The sequence below is a fragment of the Xylocopa sonorina genome, chromosome 1 (genome assembly GCF_050948175.1).
Source record: "Xylocopa sonorina isolate GNS202 chromosome 1, iyXylSono1_principal, whole genome shotgun sequence".
NCBI lineage: Eukaryota > Metazoa > Arthropoda > Insecta > Hymenoptera > Apidae > Xylocopa > Xylocopa sonorina.
Window position 1 is genome coordinate 11,672,215 of NC_135193.1, and position 17,932 is coordinate 11,690,146.

Consider the following 17,932-nt stretch of genomic DNA (forward strand, 5'->3'; position numbering starts at 1 on the left):
AACGGATTCTTGTCTTTGTAAATATCTAGTCACCGATGTGTAAAAATCGATACATCTTTTTTTTTTATTACAGAAACGCGGAAATTTAATGAATCATTGACTAAGAAGAAACTGGCTATTACATAATGGATTAACATGAACGATTTACCTATTCGTGTTACTTTATTGTAGCTATTAAGTACTTTCAAATTAAAAGCTTATCAATGTGAAAAATTTTTACAATATTTGTTATAATAACACAACAGTCAAATTATATAGTATTTCTATGCATAGAAAATTATAAATTATTTTTTTATATTATCTGTACGTATAGTGTATTACTGACCTTATGCAATATCGCGAACCAGGATATCGGTGAGTGCATTAATAATTGATCGAGGAATCTTCATAAGTGTTAATCTGACTAAAGATCGATAGAATAATGAGTAGTTTTCCTTGGCAATGGCATTTCTTAGATCGACAATGAATAAACCAACCTTGACATTAACATTTTACATCCTTTAGTTTTATATCCATTTGCAACTTTTACGTGTGACCATTAATATTTCTTCAGTTGTATAAAAATTTTTGTTACAGGTGACTCAGTAATATCTACGTAACATAATTTTCTTTGTGTTAAATACACTTTTGAATAGTTGCTGTTCGAAACAGAAAGTATGTTTTAAATTCTATAACGATCGACATTGGTCCATTAAGCTGGAGGACGGCCTTTTGCGGAAACAATTTCGAAAATTTACGGATCATGTATGAAGAAGATGCGAAAGGTCAGCTGAAGTTGAAAAGTTAAACATGTAAGTTATTACCTATGGTACACATATAATATTCCAGAGTTGAACATTTATTGAAATGAATAGTCATGACTTGAATTGCTGTGCTTACAACATAATTAATTAATTTATCGTATGGAATTATTAATTGTGCAATTATTTTTTTTTGTTTTTACGAATTCAGTGAAGCCAGATAGAATTTAGACAGAGGGTATACACATGTTTAGTGAAATAATAACGTTAGTGTTTTCCAGTGTAGTATACCACATACTATATTATTTCCTTCTTTTTTTTACACGGTTAACTCACACTTATGCACTCACAGTGCAGGTAGCAAATTAATTAAATCCGTTTGTACACTACATGTCTTATTTCGCATAGTATAGTACTATAATTTCTCTAATTGTAAGATCATTACTATTAGCACCTCAAATGTCTTCGAAACTATAAGTGTCACAGAAATTTTTGCTGATACAAAATTGCGCAGTACAAAGGGGCCCATCCGTTGACGAAAATAGTTTTTTCGTAAGTGGAGGTATGTCTAGTCTGTGAAACTTATAGTTTCGAAAATATTTGAGGTGCTAATAGTTACTGCCCCGCCCTGTATGTTGCAGAAACCATCCTCGATGATCGACTCGGGCACAGAGGTTCATAAAAGGAGAATATCCTGGAATGCGGAGCATCCTTGATTCACGATTAACTGCAAACGTCTGACGATACTGCAACGATAGATGGACTTGCAAAATAGCATTTAACATGGTGTTGCAACATTGTGCGCGCGGATGAGAAGATCGTAGGATCACTAGATCGATCTTGAATGGATCTTCAAGGGATCGACGATACTACGAAGGTAATTTTCTTTGCAATTTTTTCAATGAAACATTCAAGTCTCGCAGTTTACAACTTAAGCAACTTGCATTCAGTTAATCAGATGAAACTAAATAAAGTGTCAGGGTCTTTGACTACTCTATAGCCGTGAAATCAACAAAAACCGAGTACTTTTAAGGATCTTAGAGAAAAGGAAACGTATGCATTTCCAACCGTAGCTAGGACTTTCGTAACTAGCGTATCGAGGCGGAAACGTGTTATCGAGATGCATAATAATTCACACCATTGTCTCAAGACAATGTTTATTGTTTTAGATACGCAACTCTACTACATATTTCATTAAAAAAAAAAGAAAAAAACAGATGAAAATACTTTTAACATCGTATAATCTGTGCATACATTTTCAAATGAAATTTAATCGATGTCGTGTCGTAATATTTATGCGATACTTGAAATCAAATCAATGACAACATATTGAAAAGTAGAGAAGCATGTAAATACTTAAAAATATTTCAACATCTTATCATATAGTCATAATTTATGTTTCGCGTTATTTCTTCGGACATTATAAGTAGAAATTTAAATCAAGTGCAAATAAATATTTTCAATGAATTAGTATTAACATCACAAAATAAACTGAATTTTGTTCTTATAACGTTGATTAAATTTCGTGGTCGGTAATAACTTTAATGTTCGCAGAATATTATTCTACGTAAAGAATATTTACTTAGAGGCTTTCAGTTCAATTCTTTCGTTCTTTCAAATTCTTTCAATTAAATCTAACATAAAAATGATTAAGGATACAGAAAGTGATTAATCGAATTGAGCACTGTGACGAGTACAGTGGATTCAACTCTCGTAATACTCCTTCTAACGATAATGATGATGATGGTGATGATGATGATGCTTTAATTACAATCTTTGACGGTTACATTCGTTAACTATTCTTTCACTTGCGATTGGTATTCCTGTCTGTACCTATAGGCACTATTAAAAGCATTATATGAAGTATAAAAGTTGAAATACAGAGTCATGTATCTTTAAAAACGTATATATGAGCTTTAATTTCAACGCTTAAAAGTCAACGGAACTTTCTTGGCGTTAAATAATAACGAGTTTATAAAATTGGTATTTCTTTCGACCGTCATTTGTCTCCTGTTACTCGTTTGCCGCACTATTGACCAAACGTGAACAAAATGATAGTTTCTCGGAATTGTAAAAACATTTAATTCGTTGGTAACATGTGCTTACATCTCACTAATGTTTATTTCTCAAGTAAGAGATACAAGTTTAGGCCATCCAAGGCTATCTTACCCATCGCTCTTTTTCCCTTTCTTGTTTGGTGACTCGAACGAGGAAAACGAGAGGAAAGGTGGCCATGGACAGCCTAAACCCATGGTCCTCATCATTCGTACTCATAATATCATATCTTCACGGTATATATGTTTAATTGTATGATTGCACAAAAGCTTTTCTGAAGCATTCAATATGGATCGATTACACGACTGCTCGTTAAATGGCACAAATTTCGTCGTGCAAGAACATGGAGCAGACAAAACGTTATTTCACGTCTACTCGATCTGTACTTAATCTAAATGAAGTACAGGCGATATTTAACCACGCAAGGGTCGAAAGCAAATGCCTTCTGAATTTCACAATTCTTCGCGACCTTAAAGATGACCTTTCTCCTCGACGACCATTCAGACGAACCCATGACGTTGTTTACCAACTTTTGCGCGGATCCGATCGTTTATCATTCCTGATGGATGAATAATCGGCCAACGAATTTGACAAAATTCAAGGATCATTGCCAATAATTATTTTTTTTTCTGACCGTCATCATGCAAACAGTTTAAGTAGTATTTTCAATAGAATTCGCAAGCCACAATACCACAACGTAAATTGAGGGACGCCGGGCGCGATTCGTTTTAATCAATGTTCAAAGAAAGCATAATGTATTACAAAATGAATGTTTAATGTAGAAAGTGTACTCTTTTTTCTCTACAACAAATTTTCGGGGTCAACTTCCATATTTCAATGTCAGCCATTAACATTTTTATTGATAGACTCCGTGCAATCACATATCCACATTGCATAATACTTTCAAGTTCAATAAATCTCTCTATTAAAATACCATAGTCTGAAGAGACATTTTACGGTAATATAAGAATCGAATCTTTTTTGGGATGTCAATGAACCATTGGCCTACTTTTCACTATGGTCTTTACTGACTTCTTGTATAAAAATGCCTAAAAGCCATTCCTAATTCATTTATTTTAATACAATTATTGTATTATTTGAAACGATTAACTGTTTTTAACGTTAGACAGTTAACTATTATGGAAACTAAATGGTATTTCATTAATAATATCAATAATAGATTTAAAAATAAAAATAGCTATTACTTGTAACGTTTTAAAACAGAAAGTTAATTATTATTCAAGATATCTGGATTCAGACACGTATAATTATCATACTAGTTTATAGTTCTTTTACGTGGAAAGCATAGTTAATATATTCTATTTCGTAATTATAAAACTTTGTTTTAGTATTATGCATAATTAAATAATGTTCCCGGTCACTGCAATAACAATAAAATAAAAAATTTCTCAGTCAATCCGGTGTATCCTTTGGTTAATTATAATAATTTAGATTTCAATTCACGACATTTTCCAGAGTGAATGAATTTCTAGCGAATTCTCATCGATTTCATGGATTCAGTGATTCTCATCATAGATGGGAAACGTGAAATCGAAAGTTTTCTTTAGCAATTATTAGAAGCACGTTTCATGTCTAACTGGTGTTCGGGAAATTACTGATTCTGCAGTGAAAACAGATTACATCAATCCGTGAACACCACATTTCCACGTACACGTATTGATACGCGAACAAACCGCTGTTAGAAACTCAATACAACCGTGAAAAATTCACATTTTCCTCTCGTACGTGTATTGCAATAGTCGAACATTACCGCACGAGTGAATGGTTAATAATTATAAGATAACGTGTATTACAATAGCACAATTTCATTCGACTAGAAAATTTTTCAGTAAAAAATACTTTCGTCTACCAAATTCATGGTATATCTCATAGGTAGTTTTCTCTTCGGATGATTCCAATGGTATAAATTATGATCGTTGTAGTCAAACTAAAAATAGCTACTTTTATTGCTTTGCATTGTTTAACTATGGTTCATAGACTCTTTTACATGGTTAACAAGTGTCTTGCATTCAATGACAGTCAGTATGCGCTTGAACATTCAATGATATCATGGTGTCTTTCTTAAATATGCGTGTAATATATTCCTAAGTAAATGATCAAGTGGCGAGACCCGCGTTTAGGTACCAATTTCATTAGTATTGTGCGATCAACATTTCGCGAAGCACACGTTGATCCCTTTAAGCATAGAAACATTAAACGAACGGACTAGACCGGACTGAACTAGGAGACGGATTGCAGCTGACATTGACTACCATCCTGTTCACGTTGGTGAAAGTTAACGAGGCGGTGCATCCTCAAGGTCGCCGACGAAGAAGATCCACGTGAACGAGGGAACGAGCGCTGTCGTGCCTTTCTGAAATTTGGATGTTACCAATCCCGAGTTGAAAGCGATCTTTTCCATTTTATCGTTGTAAAGAAACACCACGAGATGTTCTTAGAATTGAGCCCAACTTGTGCATTGCGTTATGTCGTGCCTCTGAAATCCCTGTCTATTACAACGAGTTGTCCTAACAGAGTTCTTTAGTGTGGAAATGTATATTTTTTACATTTAAGTCAGAATTCTGAATTTTTACAAGTACATATAACATTACATTCACGGACTTTGCAATAGCTTTGATTTATATACATCGACGAAACTTTACGTGTAATATTGTAAATAATATCTCGCGTTAAAGATCAAGGTATAAATTTTCAGAATGAATATATAGCACCAATTAAAATCGATATGATATCTTTTATGGCATGTTGTGTAACAGCCACCAATCCACGTGCCTTGTAATACATATATTTATATACGTTGATTATTCGATCAGCTTTTTTTATGTCCTCTTTATACGTAAAAAATAGAATCAAATATTTCACTTATTTGCAGTGTATAGCAATAACTGGTTGATTACTTATAAGGATCAACTAATAGTTTAGCATAGACAACTCTAATGACGATAAGCTAATTAAATTATAGTTGAGAACCTATAAGTATGTTAATGTTGGTTGTTTAATAAAAAGATCGTAATAACTTCGAAATTATTGAACAAACTTATATTTATATTTCTCGATGATCGAATATCCTTCGGTATATAATTTGTTTTCTAGGGAAAGGATAATAAGGGTGAAAGTAGTAAAATACTGAAATGAAACTGTGTAGTATTATATTATATTTTTTCAAATAGAACATATTGTATAATACCGTATGCAAATCTGATGTCCACCAAGAGATCATCAGATGTCTTTACACCCTTATTGCATTCATCATCTAAGTTACTGTATCCGGTGTTTTAATGCTTTATGGTCCTTTGGATAGAAGAAGCTGTTAAATATGCCAGCACATTATCAATTCCTCAATAACAAATGTACAATATAAAACACGTGATAATAAGTGTTATGTAAACACGTATAAATATTCACCCATCAAAATCATCAATTATTCATTACTTTCTACGTTTTCTTCGCCATTCCAACTTCTCGTGGAGCAAATTATTTCTCTGCGACTCTGCTAGAACCTAAGCAAATCAAAATTTGCACAAAGTGAAGTGAACGAGCGTATTACAGTACGGTTTTCGCAAATAATATGAGAATCAAGCGAAAAGAAGAGCTCGCAGAGAACGATTGCAAATTAATAACGATTGTTCACGTATATTGGCAAAGATGCATTCAAAGGTAAATGCAATGGAATGCAGGGAAAATAAGTTTCTTCTGGGTCGAGCGTTCATTATCGACTTGCCTCTAACCGACGGCTAGGAAACCACAGAAATGTTAATCTTGCTCTTTGATGTCCTACATTTTACAATTGTTAAATATTTATAAACCGATTCCGACAAAGTTGGACGTATTTATAAAATACCCTCAAGTTAACACGTTACTTTAATTATGCATAGGATGAACTGATGTTTCATTTTTTAGCTATCATTCAGAAAGTAACTTACTGTACATGTAAACTTTTTTAATTTAATCACTTCATACGTTCAACTTATCTCGGCTACATACTGTACGGGTGAAACTCATTATCAAGACGCATATAATAACAAGATTAAAAACGAGGAAAAATTTGTGAAAATAGAGAATAAAATAGAAGATAGAAATATAAGAATAAATATAAGAATAAATATAAGAATAAATATATTCTACTCCGAGTTTCAACCGTTATAATTATTTTATCTAGAAATTTACATTATTTTAACATAATTTCTTAATATCAACGTCTATTCTCTTAATAGTATTCCATTTAAGCATCTCTATGTAATATTGCATAAAATATGCGCACACTTCCGGGTTACAAGAGTACCAATAATCAATCCTCTTCATCTCATAATCATCTCAGATTACATGGAAAGCATTTTATACGAAAGTAACCAGAAACTGTTAATATCTTTATTTCTGCTCTTCCCTTCTTCGGGGATTCCTCAGAATGTTTAGAAAAGGTGCGCGAAGAGTAAGAAAAATTCTAACACCCTAATTATTAGACCAATTATGAGTAAGGTCATACTAAGAAGAGTCTCGATGGGTCCTTGTAACTCAGGGTGGGATGAGTCTACGATCTGGTGGGGACTATTTCTATATAATCGGCGACGAAGGTGCCTGTCTCTTCATAATCCTATCAGTGGGCACGTTTCTTTAACCGCCGATCTCTCTCTTCGTTCGTCCCGTATTTAGCCAGAGTAGAATCGGAAAGAAAAAAAAAGAAAAGAAAAGGAACACAAGTGAGGCAAGGTGAGTGTCTGGATGGGACAGAAAGGAAAAGAAAGGAGCATAGTGTGCGTGCATATTTTTGCGTCCCTTCTTTTGTCCCGATCTTTTTTCTCGTTGTTAGGGACCATCTATGGAATACCAATTGCGCAAGTGGTAAACGAAAGGGATAGAGGAAGACAAAGCAAGTGCAATAAACTGAACACGTATAAATGTCTGTACGACTTGAAGAGCATTTCAAACGTAAAATGCTTCTCGCTTCCGCGTGGCGAATACTAAACGCGAATTAATTCACCAGGAGGAGAAATTTGTTCTTCGTACAATAGATTTTTTTGCTTTATTGCTTCTTTATTAAAGTCATCTCCGGTATTTCGTCCTCCTCCGCAATAAGTTTGTACAACGCACAATCTAAAGGAAAGGCATAAAAGTGATTTCTAAATAACATTTGTAAATTAATCTCTCGCCGTACATCGTACATCAATTATGCAATTTCTGTTATCCCCCATCAATTACATAAGAAGATTCCCACTTTACGAGCTATCCGATTTTTCATCGAAGAAACGAAGGAGCGTCACGGTAACTCTAAAACTATTATACAGAATTGTACGAGGGTATGACTATTAGGTCATTGGTAGAAATTTCAGGAAAAAGTCATCCATCGATCACCGGTCGATCACCGATCGATGTAGCAATCGACGACACTCCTGTCCGTCCATAAGGAGCGACTTGCCAAGCGTTCATCTCTGAGTGAAATTGACACTCCCCAAGTGAAACTTCTGTTGATTTAACAATACTACATAAGTGTACAAACCTAGGAGCCCACGATCTTATCTTCGCGTCTTAACCAGCGAACCACTCTCGCCGATTTTTGGTCACCGGTGCGCACAACAATTGCATGTGTCGGCAAGACACGCTGTTTTAAAATTCTAATTGACTTTCCGTTGCTTCTGTCCTTCGAATTTCCACGGTTTCCTTCGCGATTGTTCGAATCACGAAAGATCGTGCGCTCGATCTCTCTTTTTCCCGTTTCGTACATGTAAGACACCTCGTTGCAATGATCCAGAAGAGAATATGATTTCTATTTGTAGGATCTGGAATATAGGAAAATGTAAAATGTAGATCTGTATCTTTGAAACATTTTATTAATATTTTCCACTCTTTATTATCTTCCAGATGATCTTGGTGCCGCTAGTCGTGGTGCTTTTCGCAGCGTTGGTGACCGCCCAACCAGCAATAAACGAAATTCGGCCGCAAAGCAACAGACCAGGAAGATTCCTGTCTCTTCCTATAGCGCAGAAATGTGCAAATCGTGAGTAGATTTTACGTTTCTTCTAATTTTTTGTAGTATAAATTGAGAAACAAGTTTAGATTGAAGTGAAGTGGCTCGAAATTACTTCAATTCAAGCAGCTACAGAATTCAATGAACTTATCATAATATAATTGTCGTTCAAATGCGAGGCTTAGATCCCATTGACAAAACAAGGATGCTTCTATAATGTCTATTCGACACGGCAGTATTTCAAGTAGATCTCGCTACTTCTAAACACGATTTCAAAACCGACGCGATACCTACGACGAAAGGAACAACCCTCTTCCGCGAATCCGGGACACGTAGTTGCTCTAACACGTTCTCTCGGCGACTAAAAGAAATCGAGGTTGAAGCAGCCCGATATGCGACGATATAAATCTCGCTCAAACTCACGATCGTATACACTTGTCTGTTGCGCAAGCATATATAGGAACAGATCGATCGAAATAGCTGAAATTTGTTGTCGATACTTTGCCGATTTTTCCGCAGACACGCCAACTGTTGGCTAGTTTCTAATATAGTTATTGTTAACAGGTGGGAGCGTAGCGAGAGTAACGTTCCGTCTAGTATCGTTCGCGTTCGATGCACTTTCTCACGGCTGGGATGCAAAATTGAGAAACCGGCAGACGTCTCGCAATCGCGCCGCGCGATAATTAGCGAGAGGACGTGTAACGAGACGAAGTTAAGGGAGAGATACCGATTCGGGGCCAACGATAGTCGACGCAAACAGGCTTATGCAATCTCGAATAGGATGTTTCTCGTCGGCTTTGTTTTGATCAGCTTCCCGCGAATGAACCATTCCATGTGAAATGGCACAATTACCAGCATAGTCGTTCATTTTCTTCTTTAGTTTATACCGCGCTTCTCCTTTCCGGCGAGGTTTAGTTATTTTCTTCTTTTACTGCTGGTCCGACTAACTTTTACTTTGAATCACATCGAAAGTAACCGACAGCATCGAAAGTTACAGTTACTTACTTTTTATTCTAGATCGAAGATGTGTCTGAAGAACGCACAATCCACTTTCTCTCTCTCTCTCTTTCTTTCTCTCTCTTAATTTCCATTTCTCGTTTGTAAATCGACAAGGAGGTCGGTTATATCAGAGAAAATTTTTAATGAATTTTAATCACGCGAATAATACGAACATGGTAATAGCTGAAGGTAATAATGATTGATTAGGATTTACGGTCATCATCATACCGATAAATGTGCTGTTGCCTTTCTTCAGAAACAGATATCTGACGGTCACTTTTCGAAATCAACTAAATAATATATGGCTGCAGGTACACACTAAATTGTATATTCAAGTTTCACTTTTTCTCGTTTCATTGGTTTACTTCATTCAATGGAGAGATCTTCGCTTTTTATATAATACTATGCCCATATAAAATACTTGTTCCGAAGAAAAATTTATGGGGATCACTAACCGAGTGAAAGTAAACTGTAGCTGTAAAAAGTCTCGGTTGCGTTCCCTTGCGTGAATATTAAAGACATGCTATTTACCACTTAATACAGGGATTCGCCGATATAATGAATAGAAAATAATAAAGGAGCGTAGCGATGCCTTTTAATTTTAACATAATTGTAGGAAACAAAGATCAATTATAGTACACGTAAAAATTACACACAACAATCGTGTAAAGTTAAACCATATCTTCCGTTGTCCTTCTAAATTTGCAAATTTGTAAATCAACACCTGATTGTACCGTTTACTTTGTATTGTACAAACAATTTCGCCCTCTCGCGCAGATATAAATTCAGGTAGTCTTGGTCATTAATGTTGCTTTTAATCAAGATTACCTAACATTAACGGCACCACGGGGTCCTCAACTAACAAAGTACCTTTAAATTACCTTATGACGGTGCGGCTGACCAATCAGCGTGTCGCAACATGTAACTCGTGAGCTTGTATAACTGACAACGTCACAAAAGGCCTGTGCTCCGTCGAAAATGTCAAGAATTGTTGCGAAACGAAATAACGGCGTACCACAAAGATAATTCCAACGATGCCCCCGTTGTACCCGCAATAATGGTCACTCTTTAAGGATAGCTCGTATCTATCTTCGCATGGGTCCAACTTTCCATTCAATTCCGAATCCAGGGACCTTTATGTCCTCCGGTCTTATTTATTTGTATCCTTCGCCGTTTTCGTAATCGAATAGGCGACATCGATCAACTAATTTCCGAGCAGAAGCGCGAGTTCGATTTAAAGTAGTCGCAGAAGCAAGTGAACGACGATGAAACCTGTTATCCTTGGTCACGGGACGAATCGAGTCTCGACCCATTGACTTGAATCATCAGAAAAAGTTTCACCTCCGACTTAACTTTCGTTTTCCTCGCACCTTTGACCAGAGCTCTGCTTTATTCACCGTCGCCGCCTAATTGCAAGCTTTCGTTGCAGGTAATCGATGCTAAAACTGGCGAACGGCGTCATATTTATGTTTTCAACAATTAAACCCGACCTAACTGAAACTAATCAAATTTTTGTCGATTTTATTACTCAACACTTTAGTTAATATTTGACCGTCTGTATAAGTAGTAACAATATTTGTTCTACCTTCTCACTTTTCATATATATCAAAAAGTTATACAACTTTTTACGTGTATAATAAGAGTTACTTTGTATTAGTTAACAGAAATGATCGGCCATTACAGTGTTAACTGTTCGGTTTTGTTTAGTCATAAAAGTTTCCAATGAAGAGTGTCGTACGCTTTCTTCTTGCTCGAGGAGATGTCAAACGCGTCTCACACGGCACGACAATGCCCGGTAAATGCCGTCCGCAAATATTAACCATTTCATTCGCATAAATTAAGGTGGCCCTGGCTATACGTATTCGAATCTTTCGGTGTGGCTGCCGTGGAACACGTGCAGGTCGTGACACGTGAAAGCAAGAGCTTTCCATTCCTTCGGAGCTCTTCGTGGCTGAAGAATCACACTTAAACTCTTAAGAGCAGACTTCTGCCGCCACTCACGCTGTTTCTTCATCCTTTCCCTCTTTATTTTCTTTCTCTTTTTTTTGTCAACTCTTTTCCTGCCGCAACTCCATGAATAAATGATCCGAATGCTTGCGCCACGCGCGCGTACTTGAAAAAGACAAATAACGCGATTAATCATGTAGTATTTCAGCTGTCGTTGAACAATAGGTGTTAAATGTTAGCGATTTTTAAATATTACCTTGAAATATGACGATTACGAAAGGTAGTTCAATGTTTATTTTGTACTTTTAATGAATACATAGCATTTATTCTATCCCCTGTATTTATGCAAAGTAGTTTCACGCGTATGCCATCTTAGGTTTAGCGTAGACGAGGTGCAACAGTGATATAGGTCAATCATAAGTCGCCTATGCGACCAACGTGAGAATTGAACGGTTGAAAGTAATAGTAATACCGACACCATTCATTTTGGTACAATTTATTAATTGCGATTTTGTGTCGCAAGAAATACAAACATTTACGCAATGAACGGCGGCTACCTGTTTTAAATGCGGTCGATGAATAATGCCGGAAGTGAACGTAAAAAGTGACGAATGTCCACTGGCTCCCGATTAAAAAACTCTACTTCCTCTGCGCTAAATTGACAATTCGTATTTTGTATAGCCGATAATTGTATTCGTATAAATACGATTTAATGATGGATAATTGAAAAATGTACATATCTCGGTTAAAAAAGAATGAAAAAAGCTGAACGGTCAAGTTCACGATAAATGCAATTTGATTTGCAGATTATTTTCAGCAATGAAATCGATATAATGTAATACATGATTAGCATAAACACGACAGTAGTTTGATTGGCTTCGCTCGGTATAAAAAATTACATTCATCAATCAGTAAACCTTCCTCAATCTATTGTCCTGTTTCAATATTATACCAACAAGCATTGTCTCTCTGGGTTATTAAACGCCGAGCGTTCGTAGCTTCATTCAAAATGTTCATTTATTTTCACGCGCTCTTTACCTGCAGAAAGTTCGTAATTAATTCCGGCGATTACGCGTAGAACGGCGATGACGACATTAACGCATAAAATCGCTTACACGATGAATGAAATATCCTCCGGTATGTTCGTGGAATTGAATTTTTATCCTTCACTCATTATCTTCTCGTTGGTATTCTAAAATAGATATTCAAATGAAAACATATCCAAGGAGAACGAATTACGAATGAAGTAATAGAATCTTTTGATATTAATTTGAGTTTGTTCGGCAGATTTAGAAACCGACACTTCAGCAAGGAGAAAAACGCGATAATAATCGTTTCTAAAGAGGGAAACCGTTAGCACGGTATCGAAACAAGCGGATTGCGTGTAAGATTATCGTCAAAGGTTCCTTGACACAATCGTGAAACGTACCGGCGTCTCTGAAGCTACATAAATGTTTAATAAACGGTGATATAACCACTGGTTAATTGCGAGTATACAGGAAAAGCTAAAGGAGAGGTGGGAGGCTGACTCTTTTTCTCGTAAACGTCTGAGAGATGCAAACATGCCGCCACGTGAAAACAGGGAAGAGAAACTTTGCGAAACATAATCGCTATGAACGGCACTTTGTTCAGCGTCACCGTTCCTTCGTTCTTTTCTATTTCTAAAATTAACTTGAAAATGCAAAACGTTTCTATCCGATCGTTCGTAGGTGAAAGAAAACGCGTCGCCGTTAAGAAACAAAGAGGAAGAGAACTCGTGTTACAAATGGCGGAAACAATTTCTCAAATATTATGAAGCATACAATGGACGTTATCGTGTATGCGATATCGTAATTGTTTGTGCGCCCATTGTTACCAACTTGTATGTCGTATAACTTAGTACAGGAAATTTATGATAGAAAGAAAAGAGGAACAACGTCCAACGTGGCGAATACTACAGAGACGACAAGTAATTTAAGAATATTAAAGAGGAGAGCAGAAAGTACATGCAAATTAGTTGTAATTTCGCAAGAGAGAATTGCGAAATAAAAAGAAGAAGTAGGAGCTAGACATATTCTGGAAATAAATTTATGTCACCTAGAGAGCCACAGACTTGTTCCGTTCGATTTAGCAAGACTTACAGAAGCCGTGTAACGTTAAATGCCAAATGTTCAAGGATAGGATTATTTGACAGCACTGGCGTCATTGAAATCATAAGTCTCTCGGTAATCATCGTCTTGGATCCGTTGGATAATCCAAGGGAGTGAAAATAATAAAAGCGGAACTCGAAGTAGGAATATACACCTGATGAAAATTGGAATTGCGAACAATCGATTTCTGCCTGTAAATCGTTCAAAAGACATGCCATTCACGATGGCATTCACCGTTGGACTCTCTTTTTCCGTGATATGTCAGAAGCGACGGGCAATTTAGCCGCTTTTTTCTCTCCCCTTGCTATTATTCACCAACGATTTTTCCATCGAAATGATTACACATGATTGCTCGTCGCTGAAGCCGGAGCGCGCTTCGATCATGCGTACCCTTGTAACATTATGAGCAATGGGACACGTAATAAATGCACACGTAACGCACACGTGTGCGTACAACGACGGTGTGTGTTCTGCCTACAACCTCTGAAATAACAGGTTTCGATGTAATCAATTACAATAGATAATAGCAACTTGGAGAAGTGAAGGTTCGGGACGTTATTCGCCTATTAGACGAAACTAACGCAACAGCCCACCGATAATTCGCAGGGGGTCTAGCGACTTGTTAAGCAACGTTTCAGATTTCACGTTCAAATCGGGCGATTTAATATGATATTTAAGGTAAGCTGTAGGCAGAGGAAAACGTGAGATAAATAGATGGGGCAGAGGGTAAACTCTTCAAATGGGAAACCCATCAGTGGCGTGCAGTCCATGGAAGCTGTCGAGGACAGCGGTGCTTCTAACGATTCGGAAAATTATAGGCTGTAAAAATTGTAAAGATTGTAGCTGTGATTGCAGCTGATGGACATAATAATACGCATTCAAAGAAATAGAGGCATTCGCGTGAAAATAAAGTCACCAGAGAGAAACCCTTTCGCAATCAAACCGGCGGGCTCTCATAATAAGACGTACGCATCGTAAATTCTCCCTACGAGAGAAGCATTCCTGCATAAACAGCGGGAAAAAGTGTAAGACCGTTGACATTTACGTGAACGATAATCACGTATCTTCGATTACGGGGATTCGTCTTGTTTAAACACGCAACAAGGATCGTTAAATCGCGAACGATTATTTTCGTCCTCTATCGAAAAACACTGAGAGAAGATGCGCGCGGCGGCGATAAGCTTTGTCTTCGCTCCTTGAAATGTCAGATGCCACGCAGAAGAATGGAGAACATCTTCAGCATGATTTCAATTTATTTTATACACGGATTCAACTGAAGTATAGAAACCCTACCCTTTGAACATTCGTCGTTCACTTTCATTTCAATCGAACGTATTTAGCGGTAAGATTCGAAATGTACGTTAAGGAGAACGAAGAGCCACGTTCTATTGAAATAGAAGAATTCTGAAGAATTCGAATGTAACTCGAAACATTTAAATAAATTAAATGATCGAAGCAAAGACGTTCGATAAAATGATTAATTTTCATTTGTTTGATTATTACAGGACCAAAAGAATTCAACTATAGAGGACACAATTACTTCTACAGTGGACACGTTCCGGCCCACGCGAACCAAAGGGTCGATTGGTTAGACGCTAGAAACATTTGCAGAGAATATTGCATGGATCTTGTATCGATGGAAACGCAAGACGAGAACAATTTAATCTTCAGACTCATCCAACAAAGTAAGTCCATCAATGCCTACGATACTTCAATTTTACTATCTCATTTAATCTTGAAAGTTTATCTCATGTTTAGGGGATAAACAGTTGCAGAAAAAAAAAATATTATTGAAGTTATTTATCGAGCAGTCTCTTTCATAATCTTCCGTAGAAAGACGCTTCGAGGAATGAAAATTTGTCGATACGTATCTGTTTATTCATGAGGAAAATCGAAGCGACCCATTTTCGCTGTTGAATAATCTCGCGGCAACAGCAGCGGTTACGAGAATAAGAATGATTCATTATAGTACGATGCACAGACGGTCTTCGCGAACTGTTTCCATACGTGATCACAAAACCCTTTTACCTACGGTTTCGTACAGATCCAACGCGCAGATCCTGATTGCCGCGCAATTAACTCCTCTTTTTATTCCGTTTTTTCTTTATTGTCACTCTTCACGGGATTTTCATTTCGTAATATTCATTCTGATCCTTTCACGCGTGCATACAGGAAGCTAGGCAAGTACTTAGACGCGACGTAAAGTTCAAATGGATTACAGCATTTCTCGTATTGCGTTTGAAAATAATTTATGACAGTAAAGACACAAAATGGAAATCGCCAAGTTGAAAATGGAAAAGTAAAATCTTGAAGGCAATAGTCTCAATAAGCGCAATATATCGAAGTTATTGTGCTTATCGTTTGATTGAAAATTGCGTACTCGTATTTCGTATCTGCCGATCTCATCGAGTGATCTTTTATTTCGGGCTGCAGATGTTTATTATCAGAAGCAGATTACATTGAATAATTGTACTCTTTGTATGACATCGTTAACATTTGAACGGTAATCGATGGTTAGCCTAAATAAGGTACACGCAATAATTTCTTCTGACGGTTGTTACTAAATCTTACGTGTAAACAAAAAGCATAGGAAGGATATAAATTCATTTATTTAACGTCAGCCTTAGAAAGTTCCACGAGCACTGAGATTAAATCAGTAATGGGAACACAGAAGCAGCCAGGTTCGCGAACAATTTATTGCCGAGCACAACTTTCGTTCTCCAGCCGGCTAGATAGGCATAGAAGTTTCGAAACAAATGATCCATCGCCACGAGACGATGCCTCAACTTCACGTTAAGTAGCTTGTACTACTACCCATCTTCAGGCCATCGTATTTCTGCACTTACCGTTGATGAAAAAGAAAGACTTATCAATATGAGTTATCTGTTATAAAATTAATATCATGAAAATATCATCTTATCTTTCTTTAAAGAGGTACTTGTATTGTGGAATTTTATTCGAGTTATATCAATTGGTAGGAAACCTTAACTTTGCAATAGGAAATTAATTTTTGTTTCATTTAATAAGTAATAGCTTTTCTTCTTCCTTTCGAGCTTTCTGTCCATACCCATTTCCATATACAACTGATCGATTTCACAAGTGCAGATACAATTTCTAAAGACTTCAGAATCTCAAAGTCAGCGAACTAATAACGGAATCCTCAAGGCGAAACGAAGGATCTTTAAGTGGGTTGAGGCTAAAGAATCTCATCTGTACATCTGTGTATGTATTGTACACAGTTGCATCACGGAACACATCAATCATTCCGAGTAAATGTGTGGGTCTGCGTTGGCATTTTTACTAACTTCAAATTTGCTTCTTCAAAGATTGTTTGGAGTGTGATATTCCGATCGATCAATATGTTTAACATCGATTATGATCGTATTAACAAATTACTATCTTTATATAGACGATGTTCCTTACATTTGGACATCCGGACGTCTTTGCGACTTCAAGGGCTGCGAAAACCGACGCGATCTCGAGCCGAAAGCTCTTTACGGTTGGTTCTGGTCAGCCAACAGGAAGAAGATGTCACCAACAAATCAAATTCCCGAGGGATGGTCTTTTAATCCGTGGTCTCAGACTGGTCACAAGAAACTTAGGCAACCGGATAACGCTGAATTCGACATAAACGGCACCTCCGAGTCTTGCTTGTCCGTTTTGAACAACGTCTACAAAGATGGGATCAGCTGGCACGATGTGGCTTGCTATCATCAAAAACCATTTGTTTGCGAGGATTCTGAAGAACTTTTAAACTATATTGGCAGCAATAATCCCAACATTCGCCTTTAAAAATCCCACGGATGAATAATCCGTTTCATCAGCACTTGTCTTATCCGTTTCTCCCTGCTGCAGTTTAGACGAGATACAAGTCAAAAAAGAAAAGAAAAAAATAATCATCGAACATTTTTTATATTATTTATACGAGTTGGTTTTCCCCGGTGGTTTTGAAATTTACATCATCTTTTATAAAGACATATGTCTCGAAGTTAAAATTGGATGTCTAATAAACATTTAGATTTATTGACTTTTTTTCAAAAAGGAACGTTCCATGATCAATTGATATTAAAAAATCAATT

At 36.6% G+C, this 17,932-nt stretch overlaps 1 protein-coding gene across 2 annotated transcripts; it reads left to right on the forward strand.

Moving 5' to 3' along the window:
• The first annotated feature begins 1,377 nt into the window (after window positions 1-1,377).
• Slf (C-type lectin domain-containing protein slf) lies at window positions 1,378-17,887 on the forward strand. 2 transcript variants are annotated; one of them, XM_076907263.1, is made up of 4 exons: window positions 1,378-1,617; window positions 8,673-8,808; window positions 15,359-15,538; window positions 17,263-17,887. In XM_076907263.1, the coding sequence occupies exons 1-4, from the start codon at window positions 1,585-1,587 to the stop codon at window positions 17,643-17,645; spliced, it is 732 nt and encodes a 243-aa protein (XP_076763378.1). In that variant the 5' UTR covers window positions 1,378-1,584; the 3' UTR covers window positions 17,646-17,887. The 2 variants fall into 2 exon arrangements, with proteins under 2 accessions (XP_076763378.1, XP_076763385.1); XM_076907270.1 differs by lacking the exon at window positions 1,378-1,617 and adding an exon at window positions 7,201-7,523.
• Window positions 17,888-17,932: the final 45 nt, after the last annotated feature.

Bases quoted from the DNA above. Each gene is read 5' to 3' on its own strand.
- Slf (XM_076907263.1), top strand. From the start codon at position 1,585: ATGGATCTTCAAGGGATCGACGATACTACGAAG. The intron at 1,618-8,672 runs GTAATTTTCTTT...ATTATCTTCCAG, and splicing joins GGATCGACGATACTACGAAG to ATGATCTTGGTGCCGCTAGT. The intron at 15,539-17,262 runs GTAAGTCCATCA...ATCTTTATATAG, and splicing joins CTTCAGACTCATCCAACAAA to ACGATGTTCCTTACATTTGG.